General features: G+C 39.5%; 1 protein-coding gene across 2 annotated transcripts in view; it reads right to left on the minus strand.

The window, feature by feature from the left end:
* INO80D (INO80 complex subunit D) overlaps nt 1-17,128 on the minus strand; it is a 73,327-nt gene that overhangs the window by 22,841 nt on the left and 33,358 nt on the right. For both annotated transcript variants that reach the window (XM_030323751.1, XM_030323748.1), the window contains 2 exons: nt 16,607-16,715; nt 5,692-5,916 (listed from right to left, as the gene is read on the minus strand). In XM_030323751.1, coding sequence (XP_030179611.1) covers nt 5,692-5,916; nt 16,607-16,715 — 334 coding nt within the window. The remainder of the gene's footprint in view (nt 1-5,691; nt 5,917-16,606; nt 16,716-17,128) is intronic.

The following is a 17,128-nucleotide window of genomic DNA, read 5'->3' on the forward strand; positions in this document are numbered from 1 at the left end:
ATTTTTTAAAAATGCGTTAGGAATCCAGGGCAACTTTTCAACACTATGTTTTAGCAGAGTGCAACACCAACATTTTACTTTTCCACATTCATTAAATGAAAGGTAAATATGAGTTACGATGACCAATTCCAATATTTCCCTAATTTACCGACAAAAGAAATAATTATAAATGATTTCCACTATGTCTGGTTTTTTTTCTTTCTTAAGTGACATTTTGGTTCCTTTTACTTCACAAAGAGGCAACAAGTAGACAAAAGTGATCAAGAACATGAGACTAGATTAATCGGGTCTAATTCTGAATCTCAGCCCTAACTCTTACTAGCCGTGTGACCTTGGGCAAGTTACTTAGCCTCGCTTGAGTCTCAACTTCTTCACCTATAAAGTGGAGACAGAGTACCTTTAGTGGACAGGTAAGCACCAAGATACAACACATCCAAAATACTTATCATAAGTAGCAGATGGTAGGATACCTAGTAAACAGTCCATGGCTGTTAGTTGCTGGTATTATTATCATCATCAGATTTGGGCCATGTCAAGCTGCTGAACAGTAAATGTGCAAAAAACTTGATCTATGATGTGAGGAAAGGGATAATGATATGCAGAAATGATTGATTTGCTCTCATCTTCCAAAATGAACTCACTTTGGATATATTCTTTTAACTTTTTATAGTATGTGCAACTCCTTCTTTCATTAAATGTTATCTCCACTTGGCACATTCAATGTTTCAATGTTTAAATCTTGTTTTTAAATTTACGAATAGGCGATGTGTTCACATGGTTCCAGAAAAACCAAAGAATAAAAACCAAGCAGTGGAGAGTCTCCTTTCTCCCCTTGTCCCAATTTGCAAGTTCCTACTCCCTCTATAGTTAGTATTCATTTTATTAGTTTCTGGATCTTTCCATAGTTTTACACAAACATAAAAAAAATAAAAATATCCAAATTCTCAGAAGTACAAAACGACCCTGTTTGATTCTATAAAGCATCACAAACTAGTAGGCTTTTACGCACGTCTGAGCGTAGAAAAAGAATCTACGTAATACACTGAATCACAAGTCAGGCGTCCAAAACAAAATATCTTTTGAATTGTTTGTTTCTATATCTAAGGATTTTGATAGAATGGCTTACGCTAATTAGAAGGTCATACAGAACCAAAATTACATATGAATTTATAGCAAATCTAAACAACATTTCTATTATAACTTTCATATAAATAGTAACTGCAAACAGATAACCGTGGGCTGCCAGAGAAGTTGCTTTAATTCAGAGTTCTGTAAGATTTGTCAGAATCACAAGAGTGGGGAAGTGGGCCATTAACTCCAGCTCTGTAAAAAGGATACACAATTTCAAATAAAGGAAGCTTTACTATTTTGGCAGCTTAGCCCAAATTCTCTTGGTCTAGATTTAAATAGCAGGTAGTTCTCTATGCTGAATGGATAATTTTTGTAGAACACTTTTTAATAATTCGCTCAGCCATCTACAAAACCTAGGGTAGAGCACATTCCCTCGTTTTCTTTATCCTACACTTCAAAAGGAACCACCGGTTTCATTTTTTAAAATTGCTGATCTATGTCTTAAAACAAACAGCAAAATAAAGTCAGTATAAATAAACTCAGAGTCAGAATTTCAATATGCCCCTGGATAATTAAGGTAAAAATGCCTGACATTAGATCTATTTTATTATCCAGATAATCCCAACAAAACAAAGGGAGAATTACCAAAACATTTTGATGTTTTTATTTATTTTTTATTTTACTTTTTATTTTTTTAAATTTATATCCACGTTAGTCAGCATACAGTGCAACAATGATTTCAGGATTAGTGCCCCTTACCCATTTAGCCCATCCCCCCCCAACCCCTCCAGTAACCCTCAGTTTGTTCTCCATATTTATGAGTCTCTTCTGTTGTGTCCCCCTCCCTGTTTTTTGTTTTTTTTTTTTATCTTTTTACATGTTTTTATTTATTTTCGAGACAGACAGAGAGAGCATGAGCAAGGGAGGAGCACAGAGAGAGGAAGACACAGAATCCAAAGCAGGCTCCAGGCTCTGAGCTGTCAGCACAGAGGCCGACGTGGGGCTCAAACTCACGGACTGTGAGATCATGACCTGAGCTGAAGTTGGATGCCCAACTGACTGAGCCACCCAGGCGCCCCTACTGCCTGTTTTTATATTATTTTTGTTTCCCTTCCCTTATGTTCATCTGTTTTGTCTCTTAAAGTCCTCATATGAGTGAAGTCATATGATTTTTGCCTTTCTCTGACTAATTTCGCTTAGCATAATGCCCTCCAGTTCCATCCACGTAGCTGCAAATGCCAAGATTTCATTCTTTTTGATTGCCGAGTAATACTCCATTGTATATATATCCCACATCTTCTTTATCCATTCATCCATCGATGGACATTTGGGCTCTTTCCATACTTTGGCTATTGTTGATAATGCTGCTATAAACATGGAGGTGCATGTGTCCCTTCGAAACAGCACACCTGTATCCCGTGGAAAAATGCCTAGTAGTGCAACTGCTGGGTCGTAGGGTAGTTCCATTTTTAGTTTTTTGAGGAACCCCTATACTGTTTTCCAGAGTGGTTGCACCAGCTTGCATTCCCATTGATGTTTTTAATATGAAAACACTCACTACAAGCTTCTCTTTTGTGTGATTAGATGCCCCTTTAACAATAAGTTTCTACACAAACAGCACTAGTCTCTCTATTGTGGCTACAAGGTAGTTCAATTAGAGTTTACATACTTTAAAAGCTATTTCAGTGGCTTATTCCACATATTCACCAACATATATGACAAAGTTATTAGATGAGAAAGAATAATGTTATTCAGGGGCACCTGGGTGGCTTAGTTGGTTGGGCGGCTGACTTCAGCTCAGGTCATGATCTCACGGTTCGTGAGTTCAAGCCCCGCGTCGGGCTCTGTGCTGACAGCTCAGAGCCGGGAGCCTGCTTCACAGTTTCTATGTCTCCCACTTTCTGCCCTCACCCTCACTCATGTTCCCTCCCACCCTCCCTCTCTCTCTCTCAAAAATAAACATTAAAAAAAATTTTTTTTAAAGAATAATGTTATTCAGCTTATATCCAAGCTATATTTTAAAAGGCTACCTATTAAAAGGCAGCCACTAAAGTTTTAATTTCTAAAATATTTTAAAAGCAACTTTTTAAATCTCTTTTGTGGAACTGGTCTTTGAAAGCAAAAATATCAAATAGAGGGCATTATCCAACTGACACTGATTTTTGTGAACCTAAAATATAATGTAAACTAGCAAGTTACCAATCACCAACAAATGATTATGGCTCATTGCTAAATGAGTACCAGTGATGCACTGGGCAACAGACTTTTTACTAATCTTTAGTGACATAACCAAAAGGCGTCTTGGTATTTGTTTAGTAATATTTAGTTATCATGACGTTTTTAAAACATCACTAACAGTGGTTTGGGAACTTTTCTGAAAAAAAGCGGTCGGGGGGACCTTGATTCTACCAGCTAAAAATCATAGATAAATAGTTTTCTACACAAATACTAAATTGTCCCAAACTCCGAGTACAGTCCCTTACATCTTTGACAAGGTCATAATAACATACTAGATTCAAAGTATACAGTGCTCTACATACAAACTGCTTCATGCTGGACGAAACTAAAGTTTCTACTGAAATGATACGCTTGCCAAGCATTATGTAAACGTTAGATAGCGTTATTTTAAACCTATGTCAAACCAAGTGAATTCTTTCAACAAATAGAGAAAAGGCATGTTTAATTCTATTCATCTGTTCAACACTAGAGATTTAAGAACAAAACGTACATTGTTCCCGCCCTCACAAAAATTACCGTCTGACATTGTATACAATTCTACAATGAAGCAGAGCTCAATAAGCACATGTCACAGGGGGACAAAACACAGTCAGTGGAACATGGGAATTTCTCTCTGAGAAGGCTAAGTCAGTAAGCGAGGACCTGACGAATGTTACAGAACGGACACTACCTACCCCCGCCCCTACAGAGGAGCAGGAACTGTGAGTGAGGGAGAATACTGGAGGCAGCAATCATTACGTAGGTTTATTAACTAGACATACAAGCTTTCAAACAACTCTAAATATGTCAAGAAGCAGAAAACTCTGAAGGGTATAGTTATCTTTTGGATAGATGCCATTAAAAAGTAGTTGTTTTTTTTTTTTTAATAGCAAATATAATGAAAACCAAAATACACAAAACTAAAAAATATATAGATATGTAAGAAATATGATCAGTAGCTGAAAATCAAAGGTTATTTTTCTTAGTTTGGTCTGTTTTAAACCCCTATTTCCTCAGTGACTTATGAGCATTAGAGAAAAATTGGAATATATAGACTATAATTTTTTTCAAACTTTATCAATAATCCTACCCTCTGAGATAGCCACTGCTAATATTTTGGCATAAAACTCCTAAAAGTGTGTGTGTGTGTGTGTGTGTGTGTGTGTGTGTGTGTGTGTGTCTCAAGGTTGTTATCTGAAAAAAATAAGTAAAAAGTGTGAAATAATAAACTCAATCAAGAACTGTGCCTTCTAAATTTGAAAATTATTTCCTTAATTAAATATGAAGATATTTTGGAAACTTTTAATTCAATTAAGCTAGTAGTTTCAAAAGGTACATAACCTAAATAAATAATTACAATTAAGTTTTCACCACCTAAACTAATTTCCAAAATAGTAATAATACTACCATTTCTTCACTGAAATATCTGATAGCTCTACATTTCCAATATATGGATTTTCATTTAAAAATAGTATCACACATTATAAATCATGTTTTCAAAATAATTTTTAAGAACACAAGGGAATGGCTAGGATATATTCTTAAGAGAAAAAACTGGACACATACCTCTTAAACAGTATGGATCCAATTTTGCTTAAATACATACTTAAAATTTAAGGAGTCCAAAGACTAATTATGAAGTCATTAAAAATTGTGTTTTAAAGAACATCAGGAGAAAATGGCAATAATTCAATGTTAAGTGGGGAAAAAAGCAGGAAATAAAATATACATATAGCATGATCTCATTTTTCCTTTTTAATACAAATGCATGGCTCCCTGGAGACTTCATACACACGCAAACACACACGTGTGTACACACAAGCAGAAGAAAAGACTAGAAGGAAACAACCAAAATATTTACAGTGCTCATTCTTTGTTTTCTGCATGGTGATATTGTGGAAAATTTCCCCTTCTTTTTTCTACATTTTTCAAATTTACAAAGCAATTACCTGGACTAGAAACAGAAAAGAGATTTTCCCTAAAAGAAATGCAATGGAATAAAGTATTTTGAAGACATAAAATGTGAGAAAGAAAATTTTTAAATAAGAAGTAAAATATGGAAAATGCTACTTTCGTGGTGAAAAAAAACCCCACAAACCCTACTTCTAAATAATACATGAAATTTGAAAGCATCGTTATTTTTGTAAAGACAGGTGGCACTCTCCAATACTTCACTACATAGATTTATCTGGCGGAGCCACAGCAATGCTTCTACTGTCAGCTCGTGGTGCTGTTATTTTGCCACCTGTACAACTCTCTGAGCAACAAAACCAAGCTGCGATGCTTCGACATTTCAGGTTTAAATGCCCACTGCCCACTGTGTCTCCGCTATCCACTCAACAAAATACAGAAGCCAGACAGAGACGAGTTCCTTACAAACAGGTGGCTGCCTAGGGCTCTAACCTGGTTCGGCTGCACGCAGCTCTCTGCAGTTCCTGGATTAACTGACCGGTACACTCGGGTTCTCTGCTGGCCGCCTGCAGCAAGGCTTTCCTAAACGTGTGCCGGCATTTCTTTTGACGAGATTCTGCCCGCTCCAGGCGGCAGAGGTGCTTATATTTCTGCTGAAAGTAAGTGCAAAGTTGGGTCACCCTGGAGCTCCTACTCTCCGTATCATCGTCATCTGACCTGGAAAGCGCAGGGAGAGAAGTGAAAACCTGATTAAGTGTGAAGGCTCATTGGAGAGGGGAAAAGCAGGTCAAGAAGCTGGCCGACATGGGGTAAAATCCGTGGCAGGTGAGCATATGCTTAACAAAATTAGAGGATGAGAATTCCAGGAGAGCTGAAAAGTACCGTATTTCGACAACAAGTAAGGCAGCAGAGACAACCCAACGCTTTCAGAACCTTCTTAGCATCTCCTCGTTAGACACTTCATGCATCAGTGTCTTCTAAATTTCAGGTGACTTGGGGTTCTTGGGATTCTTGGGAAGAAAATCATGTTACCTTTGCTTACTAAAAGTCTGAGTAAATGACACGGCAGTTATGAGGAAACACTCAGCAAATTTCATAAAAGATAGGTCATACCAGAAATAGAGCAGTGAATTCCTGCAGCACCTTCTCGAAGAGCTGCCCTTTTATGTGTGCTGGTTTTAACGACTCTTTTCTTGCTAAGCACTTAAAGAGTTTTGATTGCAGGGATCACAACCATTCCACAGTATTTTTCATTTTACCTTTTTAACCACAGAAGATATCCTAAACAACATTTCACGTATCATGGATTACACAGAGGTTTTTCTGTCATGATGGTAATTTCGAGCGGCCAGTGGACCCCGCTGGCCTGCTACCTTGAAAAGGATGCTGAGGCCACATCGAGACTTAACAAGAGTGCTGTGGTAGGCGGGCAGTGTCTACCCTGGTGAGGTTAAAAAGGTCACTTTTCTATGGAACAAATGTAATCTCACCTTTTACTCTTAGGAATAATGCACACCAGACTCGAAAGCTGACCCAGGTTACTTTACCTTCTTCAAACAGCACGTATGTGATACTACAGACTATTTATTATTTTACTGATCTTCTGTAAATCATTGCTTGGCTTCTCTTAACTTCCTAAGTGATATCATTCCCTTTCGTTTCAAAATAGTCCGTAGGTGGCTACTTTGCAAATTTCCAGTCTAAGAAGTAAGTCCTAAGAAACAAGTTCTCTTCGGTATAGTCTCTACTACAAATATACCAATTGAAGGATCTTATTCAATCTTTTCATTTATTCAACACTCAACTTTGCTATGTGTCTATTATGTTGAGTACCATACAGGAGAAAAAAAATGTAAGCAATTCTCAATGCGGTTTAGATAGGATGAGCACATACCCAAAGTTAAACAATTCAAAAGACGATCGAATCAGTAACTAGAACAGTGGGGTAGGCTGACCAATGATTCAAATACCTGACCTTAAGTTAGAAAAATCTAGGAGCTTCTCACAATTTGAGATCCCAAGACCTACACTAGATCTACTGAACCAGAATTTCCATGGAATGGGGCCTAGGAATCTTTATTCTGAATTGTTCCCCAAAGTCCCACAGCAGGATTTCATGCGGGAGCTCTAGTTGAGCCAGTAGGTGCTATTAATATCCTTAACATGAGGCAGAGAATAATTAAGTGACAGAGTTACAGATATGGCTCAAGTGCCACTGAAGTTCACTAGCAAGTATGCTGGATCAGAGGCTTCGTTTTTTTGTTTATAAATGCTTATTTATTTATTTTGAGAGAGGTGGGGAGACAGCGAGAATCCCAAGCAGGCTCTGTGCTGTCAGCAAGGAGCCCAATGTGGGGGCTCGATCTCATGAACCCTGAGATCATGACCTGAGCCAAAATCAAGAGTCGGACGCTTAACTAACTGAGCCACCCAAGCACCCCTGGATAAGAGGCTTCGTAGAGGAGATGTCAACAGAGCTGAACCATAAAGAAAGGGCAGAATTTAAAGAAAAGAAAAAGGGCACCTCACAAAGATAAAGGAATACAGGCCAGGCTTTGAAGATGGACAGGATGGGGAACAGTAAGTACTAACTAGCTAGCTTTTGCTAAGGTGTGGGGTACATAGGGGAGTGATGGCGGGAACGGTAAACTTTCTGAACCTAAACTAAACAGCAGATGAAAGGCTTTCACCTTTATTCTACAGGCAGTGAAGACCCTCACAGAGTTTGAAGAAAATCGGTAACAGTAACAGCTGGGTGCGAGAAAGATGACACCATCAGCAGACGGAAATGAGGAAGAGACTGGGGAAAAGGGCAGGGAGCAAATGATTCTGAAACTCCAGGTAACAGGTAACAAGAACCCACGCCAGGGTGACACAGCAGGAATGCAGAAGAGGAGAGGTAACCCGCATATATAAAAGGCAGACCTTGTCAACTGGGACAGGTAGACGGAAGGGACGAGAATCCCATGGCAGTTTCCATCACCGAAGACCAGGGCACAGGAACAAGAGCAGATCCAGGGCAGGACATAAATTCCATTTCAGACGTAAAGAATTTAAAGTACAGATGAGGTATCAAAGGCAGCAGTGGGAACACCGTTGGACATGATAAACAGGAACACAGTTAGGGAAGGAGTACAGATTTCATAGCCCAAAACCAGCAACTGAAGGACAAGGGAGTGACTGTACGTAAAAGGGCACAGAGATAATAGAAAGAACAAGGCATATAAGGGCCATTATCATAAAAGAATTAACTCAATTTGGTGACTGGATATAAAGGATAAGAAAACCAATAATGACTCAATGACTTTGAACTTGCATAACTAGGAGAATGGAAGGGCTATTAATAGAAAAAAGAGAGGAGAAACAACAAGTCTTAAAGGGAAAGTAAAGCTCAGGTAGATAATCATTTGCCAAAGCTGTTTTTTGAAAAGACTCCATTATATTATAGCAGGGAGGAGAGACTAGCCCAGCAGTTCTCAAGTGTACAGTGAATGGAGAGAAGCACCTGGATGTTGAGGCGGGTTCCAGCATTACAAAAGTATTCAAAGCTTATAAGGAATTTCCAGGCTTATCGTGTTGCGGACCAGGAAGCAGCAGTTTGCAGACCTGCACAGGTCCACAGACCACCCCTGGCATGGTCCTTAACCAGAAAATCTCCCAACATGCCTCCCACTTCTAAGATGTTGTGACATTAGTATTTCACACCTGATTGCGGAGAAAGAGTAGCAAACTGGGCAGAGAAAGGCCAGTGTCCGTCATTGACCAGCAGTGACAAGGCCTGGCACCTACTGCATTCTTGGTATGTTACCTTCCTTCCTTATCTGTGAAATAAAAGAGACCTGGGGCTTGGGGGCGCCTGGGTGGCTCAGTCGGTTAAGTGTCCGACTTGGGCTCAGGTCACGATCTCACGGTTCAGGAGTTCGAGCCCTGCGTCAGACTCTGGAGCTTGCTTTGGATTCTGTCTCCCCCTCTCTCTCTGCCCCATCCCTGCTTGTGTTGTCTCAAAAATAAATAAATAAACATTTAAAAAAGAGAGAGAGCTGGGTTGTCTAGCTCCCAAGGTTGTTGGGAGAATGAAAAGACTTATCTGAAATTAGAATACAAGTATAGCTACTATTATTAAATATAGAAACCTAGGAATACTGGGTGGCTCAGTCAGTTAAGCATCTGACTCTTGATTTCAGCTCAGGTCATGAACTCATGGTTTATAAATTCAAGACCTATGTCCGGCTCTGCTGACAGTGTGGAGCCTCCTTGAGATTCTCTGTTTCCCTCTCTCTCTGCCCCTCCCCTGCACACATGCGCTCTCTCTTACTAAAAATAAGTAGTAAACATACACACACACACACACACACACACACACGCATATGAGATACACCTATATCCATTAACTAGCCTAAACAGTTTTACCACGAGTTCTATCAATATCCAAAGAAAAACTAATTCTAATTACACACAAAATACTCCAGATGTCAGAAAAGAGGGGAATATTCTCCTTTAATACAAGTACCATAAGCTTGATACCAAAAATAAGGGGAAATATGACAAAAGGAAAATTATAGGAAAAGCTTATTAATGATCCCAGAGGCAAAAAATATTAGCAAATTGAATCTAGCAGTATATAATAAAGGACATATCCAATCTGGGTTAATTATTTCTCAATCCCACCTTACTATACATCTCTTCTGCAAAACAACACAATTTATTCCTCTTTTCCTTTCATGTTAAAAGTTCCTACTTCCTTCCTTCCTCCTGTTATTTTCCCCATTTCCTTCTATTCTCTTTCCAGTCATCACTCCATTTTTAGAAATTCTCATTTGTTTTTATAACTTCAACATCAACTTATATGCTGCGGACATGAATTTGTTCTCTAGCCCATACCTCACAATGATATTTCAGACACAGGATACTTGGTGTGCTCACCCACATCTAACTACCCAAGAAATGCTTGAATTAGCAGGACAGAGTACTGGGAGGAGACAGGTGCACAGAGAGAAGCACTCTGCAGATCTACAGAGGATTCCCCTCAGTTCCTCACTTGAGTCCTGTGATCAGTACAGGAGTGTGGGAAATACTGGAGGCCAGGAAAGAACCACCTGAAAAGAGGAGGCCCAACTAATCCCAGCAGCACACACAGGGCCAGGGTTAGTTTGTGTTCCCACTATCCCAAGCGCAAAAACCTGCAATATGCAGGGCACGGGGTAGACTACTCAAGAGCGTATGCCTCAGTAGTGGGGTGAAATCAGCCCTAAACTAAAGGCTGTTGTGGTCCCATTTCACAAAGTTTAAAAAGCAAGCCTCAAAAGCTGCTTCTAAGAAACAACCATCTCCCAAAACAAAGCTCTTTAAAGATGACAAAATACCAGAATCAAATAAGTAAAATTAACAATGTCTGACATCTAATTAAAAATTACCAGGGGGCGCCTAAATGGCTCAGTGGATTGGGCATTCGACTCTTGGTTTTGGCTCAGGTCATGGTATCACAGTTTGTGAGTTCAAGCTCCGCATGGGGCTCTGTACTGACAGTACGGAGCCTGCTTGAGATTCTCTCTCCCTCCGTTCCTCTCTCTCTCTCTCTCTCTCTCTCAAAATAAATAAATAAAACTTTTGGTAAATCAGGAATCAACGGACAATTATAACTATATTTCACATGTTTGAGAAGGTAGAGTCATCATGACCGTGTCAAGGAGAGACATGGACAATATTAAGAAGACCCAAAACAAACTTCTAGAGATGAAAAATACAGTATCTAATATGAAAACTACACTGAATGGGATTGATGGTTGATTAGGTGCCACAGAGAGAAGATTAACAAACCTGAAGATTGCAATGGAAACTTTCCAAAATGGAACAGAGACAGGAAAAAAACAAGTGAACAGAACATCAATAAGCTGTGGGATAATTTCAAGCAGTCTAAAATATGTGTATCAAGTCTCTTACATAGAAGGGGGAAGAAAAATAATTGAAGAAATCTTGGCCAAAATTTTTCTAAATTTCGTAATTATAAACATACAGATCCAAAAGGTCAATGAACCCCAAACACTAGAAACATAAAAAAAATTAACTACACAAACGGTTTAAAACTACTGATAAAGAGGGGCGCCTGGGTGGCTCAGTTGGTTAAGTGTCCAACGTTGCCTCAGGTCATGATCTTGCTGTCAGTGAGTTCGAGCCCCACATTGGGCTCTGTGCTGACAGTGCAGAGCCTAGCGCCTGCTTCAGATTGTGTCTCCCTTTCTCTCTGCCTCTCTCTCTCTCTCAAAAATAAACATTAAAAAATTTTTTAAAAAAACTACTGATAAAGAAAAAAACGTCAAAACTCAGAGAAAAAAAGATATATAATGCTCCTTGGACCAAAGATGTGAATGACAGCTGACTTCTTAGTCAGAAATAATGCAATCCATGTGAGCAACACCCTTGAGTACTGAAAGAAAAATGGTTAACTTAGGATTAATATCTTTCAAAAATGAAGGCACACATTTGCAAAACCATGGATGGACCTACAGGGTATTATGCTAAGTGAAGTAAGTCAGAGAAAGACAAATACCGTATCGTTTCACTTATATGTGGAATCTAAAAAACAAAACAAAGCAGAAATAAACCCATAAATACGACCAACTAGTGGTTGCCAGAGGGGAAGTAAACCATTCATACAGAAAGAAAATGACATCAGATGGAAATATAGAACTATTCAAAAAATAAAGAGCCCTAGAAATTATAAATATGTGGATAAACACAAAAGAGTTATTTTTCTTTGAAATCTCCTTAAAAGAGAACTAACTGCTTAATACAACAGCAATGTATTACGGGGGTTATAACATATGTAGAGGGAAACATATAGCAACAAGCGTCTATGTTAGATGCAAGGAAGATTGGGGTGCCTGGATGACTCAGTCAGTTAAGTGGCAGACTCTTGATTTCGGCTCAGGTCATGATCTCACATTTCATGAGTTCAAGCCCCACATCGGGCTCTGCACAGAAGACTCCAGAGCCTACTTGGGATTCCTTCTCTCTCCCTCTTTCTCTGTTCCTCCCCTACTTGTGTGCACGCACCCTCTCTGCTCTCCCTCTCTCTCTCTCAAAATAAATAAATAAACTTAAAAAAAAAAAAAAGGAAAAGAAAACAAGGAAGATCTCAGATTTAACTATTTATCACCTTAAAAACTTGAAAAAGATCTGCCCCTCCCTCACTTGTGCACGCACACGCATGCTCTCTCTCTCAAAATAGATAAGCATTAAAAAACTTGAAAAAGACAAATTAAACTAAAACAAAGAAGGAAGGAATAAAAGAATAGAAGAGAAGGAAAAAGTAAAGAGCAGAAAGCAATGACATAAAGCTAACAGAGAATCAATGAAACCCAAAACTGGTTCTTTAAGCAGATAAATGAAAAAGAATAGAAAATGCACACATAGGGGTGCCAGGGTGGCACAGTCAGTTAAGTGTCCAACTCTTGATTCCGGCTCAGGTCACGATCTCATGGTTCATGAGTTTGAGCCTCGCGTCGGGCTCTGCGGTGACAGGGTGGAGACTACTTGGGGTTCTGTCTCTCCCTCTCCCTCTCTGCCTCTCTCTCTCAAAATAAACATTAAAAATAAAAGAAAATGCAGGGGTGCCTGGGTGGCTCAGTCGTCGGGTAAAGTGTCTGACTTCAGCTCAGGTCATGATCTCGTGGTCTGTGGGTTCAAGCCCCACATCAGGCTCTGTGCTGAATGCTCGGAGCCTGGAGCCTGCTTCGGATTCTGTGTCTCCCTCTCTCTCTGCCCCTCCCCCATTCGTGCTCTGTCTCTCTCTCTCAATCTCTCAAAAATAAACATTAAAAAAAATTTTTTTTAAATAAAGTCAAATAAAATTAAATAAATAAAAAAATAAAGTAAAATGCACAAATAGACATACATATACATGTCAAGGGCTCCAACCCAATTACAGTGTTTTCAATATAGTGTTGATTAAATAGAAAATCCACATGGAAAAAAAAATGGTCCTTATTACTACCTCACATCATGTACAAAACATACAAAAAAAAATTTCACAAAGATTGATTGCCAGTAAAATAATAAAGCTTCCAGAAGATATGTAGCTTTATGACAGGGGGGTAAGCAATAATTGTTTAAAAGAGTCACAAATACACTAACCATAAAGAAAAGACTAATAACTTGCCCTCATTAAAATTAAGAACGGTTTTCTATCAAACATACCATTAGAAATATGAAAAGGTAAGCAGTTACTAGGTAATTACTGTTCCTTAAAAATATATTTAACATACCGACTTATTTCTGCTACTGAGACCTCAGGAAGAGCCTGAGAGAACTCTTTTAGCACATGCGTCTACAGTCAGACTAACCAAGAAATCTTTCACAAAACAAAACCAGGGCACCTTGACCAACACAGCGGGTACAGCATGTGACTCTTGATCTCCAGTTGTGAATTCAAGGCCCACATTGGGCGTAGAGCTTACTTAAGAAAATGAAACAGGGGCGCCTGGGTGGCTCAGTCAGTTAAGTGTCCAACTCTTGATTTCCGCTCAGGTCATGATCTCATGGTTCGTGGGGTCAAACTTCGCATCAGGCTCTGCACTGAACAGTGTGGAGCCTGTTTGAGATTCTCTCCTCCCTCTGTCTCTGTTCCTCCCTGATTCTGTTCTCTCTCTCTCTCTCAAAATAAATAAAACTTCAAAAATAAAGTCTTTAAAAAGAACAAAACAAAACAAGGCCAAACTTTTCCCTAAAATTTCTTCAAGTATAATCCTAGTTTAGCAAGAAAACTCATGAAAAGGTTCTGGGGAGGGGAGGGGTTTGTGGAGAATGGTGATCAGAACACTATCGGTTTTTCTTCCAAAATTCCAAAAACTCAATGAACTCACTGAACAATCTTAAATGGTAAAACCTTTTGAGTAATTTTAAATGGCAAAACTTCTTGAGGATACAATGGACAGGCTAGGTAGGGTAGGGCCAATTTTCTACAGCTGTCCATTTTCTACTAGACTTAACCACAAGGTACAATAAATGACAAGTAGCTGCAAGACGAAACTGAAATAAAGTTGTTCTATGGGTAGTTTAAATACAGGACAAAGGTCCCCACGAGAGGGCACAGTGGCAGATACAGACGTTGGAGATGCAGACAACGAAAGCATGGCAAAGCAGGCCAATCCAAGTTTCACCCAAGGGAGACCATATGGTGTGCCCATTCCCAGATCACAAGACTTTGACGAGAATATGCTGAGTGAGTGAGTGAATGAATGAATGGATGGATGAAGGGAAAAGATTAAAGTGCCTGCTGGACAAGAAGTGAGGATGGCTACTTATAAAAAGAAGGCAAATATCCTGAAGGAAAAGGAGAACCAGGAAAAGAGTATTGTGGTAAGTCAGAGAGCATGCCAGCTAGCAAAAGTGACCAAGAAAGTAAAATGCTACAGAGATGAAGAAAAATTCGATGGTCTCAAGTCTAAAACAACAGAAATATTCCAAAAACTCTGTTAAGAACTGAGGGCAGAAACAGGGGCACCTCGGTGCTTCAGCTGGTTAAGCGACTGACTCTTGGTTTCAGCTCAGGTTACGATCTCACGGTTTGAGTTCCAGCCCTGCGTCAGGCTCCACACTGACAGTGAGAGCCTGCTTGGGATTCTCTCTCTCCCTCTCTCTTTGCCCCTGCCCTGTTCGCACATGCTCTCAGTCTCTCAAAAAAAAGAAAGAAAGAATAGAAGGCAGCAACAATATACATTGCTCCTAATCAAGAGCAAATATGCCTAATATTGATGTTCAGGTCATCCTGAGAATTCCAACAGGAATCTTAACTACCATTTAATCAATCATTGCCCATGTATAGGGCATTGTGCTAAGCATTGACTTATGTTCCCTCATTTATAGCAATTTGGAAAATTAATTCAAAATATCCCAAATCAAGTTAAGCTCATAGGAACATCAACCTTAGGAAGCATGACGGATCGGAGCTGTAATTACAAAGGTGTGAGTTCAACTGTACTCTCTCTGAAAAAAAAAAGAATTCACTAATGGTAAGCAAGCAGTCTTGAATGACACATAAAATGGAACCTTTGAGCCAGAAAAAAAAGTACAGCATTCTCTGATACTGTCTGGGAGTTGTGGAGGCCAGGACGACTGGCCATCAAGAAATCCAACTAGTTCTCCTTGCTCTAGTTAGTTCCAGGCCCAAATAAGCTCCCCATGTAGGCTGGCTTCGTCAGCATTTGTACTACTTAATGATTATTTCTCAATTTGAACTGGCATTTTGGTTTGTACATTAGTCTCTAACGAATCAGTTCCCTAAGCCTAATTATTTCTGGCTGTACTAACAGATCACATATTAAGCCTATAAACTAAAAAAAACCAGACCCTAGAGAATATATGTCCATACAACAACACTGTGAAATTCTAGGAGTCAGCCGCGGGCAGATAGCTGGCCTCCCCTCTATCTTGCCAAACATCTATTCAAACCACAATACTTAAAAAATAATAACAATTAGCTGAGTCTGAGAGTCATCTTTGGCTCCACAGACAGGGATCTATTTCAGTATGGTTAACTGTACCAAGTGAATCCCTAAGGCAGTCCCCTGAAACAGAACGAGCTTTCTCACTATCAAGGAAGGGGCTGTGTGTTAATCAACCTACAGCTTTCTCATAAAGCAGATACCAAGAACCTCTAAAGAGATTATCTTGAAAAACATTTCAGCACATTAGAAATACTCAGCGATTGGGGTGCCTGGGTGACTCAGTTGGTTAAGCGTCTGACTTCGGCTCAGGTCATGATCTCACGGTTCATGGGTTCGAGCCCCACATCAGCTCTAAGCAGACACCTTGGAGCCTAGAGCCTGCTTTGGATTCTCTGTCTCCCTCTCTCTCTGCCCCTCCCCCCCACTTGCGTGCTCACGCTCTCTCTCTCTCTCAAAAATAAAACAAAAAAAAGTTTTAAAAATATTCAGCACTTAAGAAATATCAAAGAATGGATCAATCTTGTGGAAGACAGATGAAGTAAAAACCACTGATTTTCCAGCTATCAGACCAGAGCCAAAGAAGATCCAGATACGTCAGACAGTGGGACTCCAAGTAGCCCTGGGACCACAGCCAAGTTCCTCAACCTGTCTGGGCCTTGGTTTCCTCTTCTGTAAAATGAGGAAATGAGACTAGGTAATCTCTAAAGTCCCTTTCCCACTCTAAATTCTATTATAATTGGTTCCTTCAGTTATAAATGGGAAAGGTACAGAAACGAATTTCCCAATTCAACTGAAGCGTAGCTCTCCTCCAACAATATAGTACATTTCTTCCCAAGTAGAATCTATTTCACCTCCATTACAACAAAACTAGATCCAACGAAATAAACAAACATTAGCATATAGAACGAAAAATCGGGCCACAGCAGGGGTAACTAAAGAATGAAAACAAAAGGAAGACTTACGTGTGTCTTTCATATCTGAGGGTTTCTCGGATGGACCATGCCACCTGGTATGGCGAGGCCTGCTCGGAGTCCTCCGGTTCCTCTCCGCTCTCTTCCGACCAGTCCAACCCTGGGACAGAGGAGAGGATATGGCAGGTGAGAATAAATGTATTCTTACTTAAAATTTAGGAAAAAAAAAAAAAGAAAAAGCTACCCAAAATGCATAACACAAAAACCTACAGCACCTGCTATCACAGTGTACATAAAATGCCTCCTGATGAGTTTCATCCCTGTTCTGGCAAAAATATTAATAATGAATACATGACATACACTCAGGTTAAAATAATGACGTTATAACAAAAAGCTATATTCCGAAGATGAAATTCCTCTGTCAGACATTTTACAGAGTAGACACAACATAAGCAGGGAGTCAAGTACCCCCCTGCCAAAAAGGTAGAATTTCTGAAGTATCAAAACATTATACGTTAAACATCATACATTCTGACATACGTAATGTCAGGGAAACCCAAAACATCTTCACAA

This window comes from Lynx canadensis, chromosome C1 (genome assembly GCF_007474595.2).
Source record: "Lynx canadensis isolate LIC74 chromosome C1, mLynCan4.pri.v2, whole genome shotgun sequence".
Lineage (NCBI taxonomy): Eukaryota > Metazoa > Chordata > Mammalia > Carnivora > Felidae > Lynx > Lynx canadensis.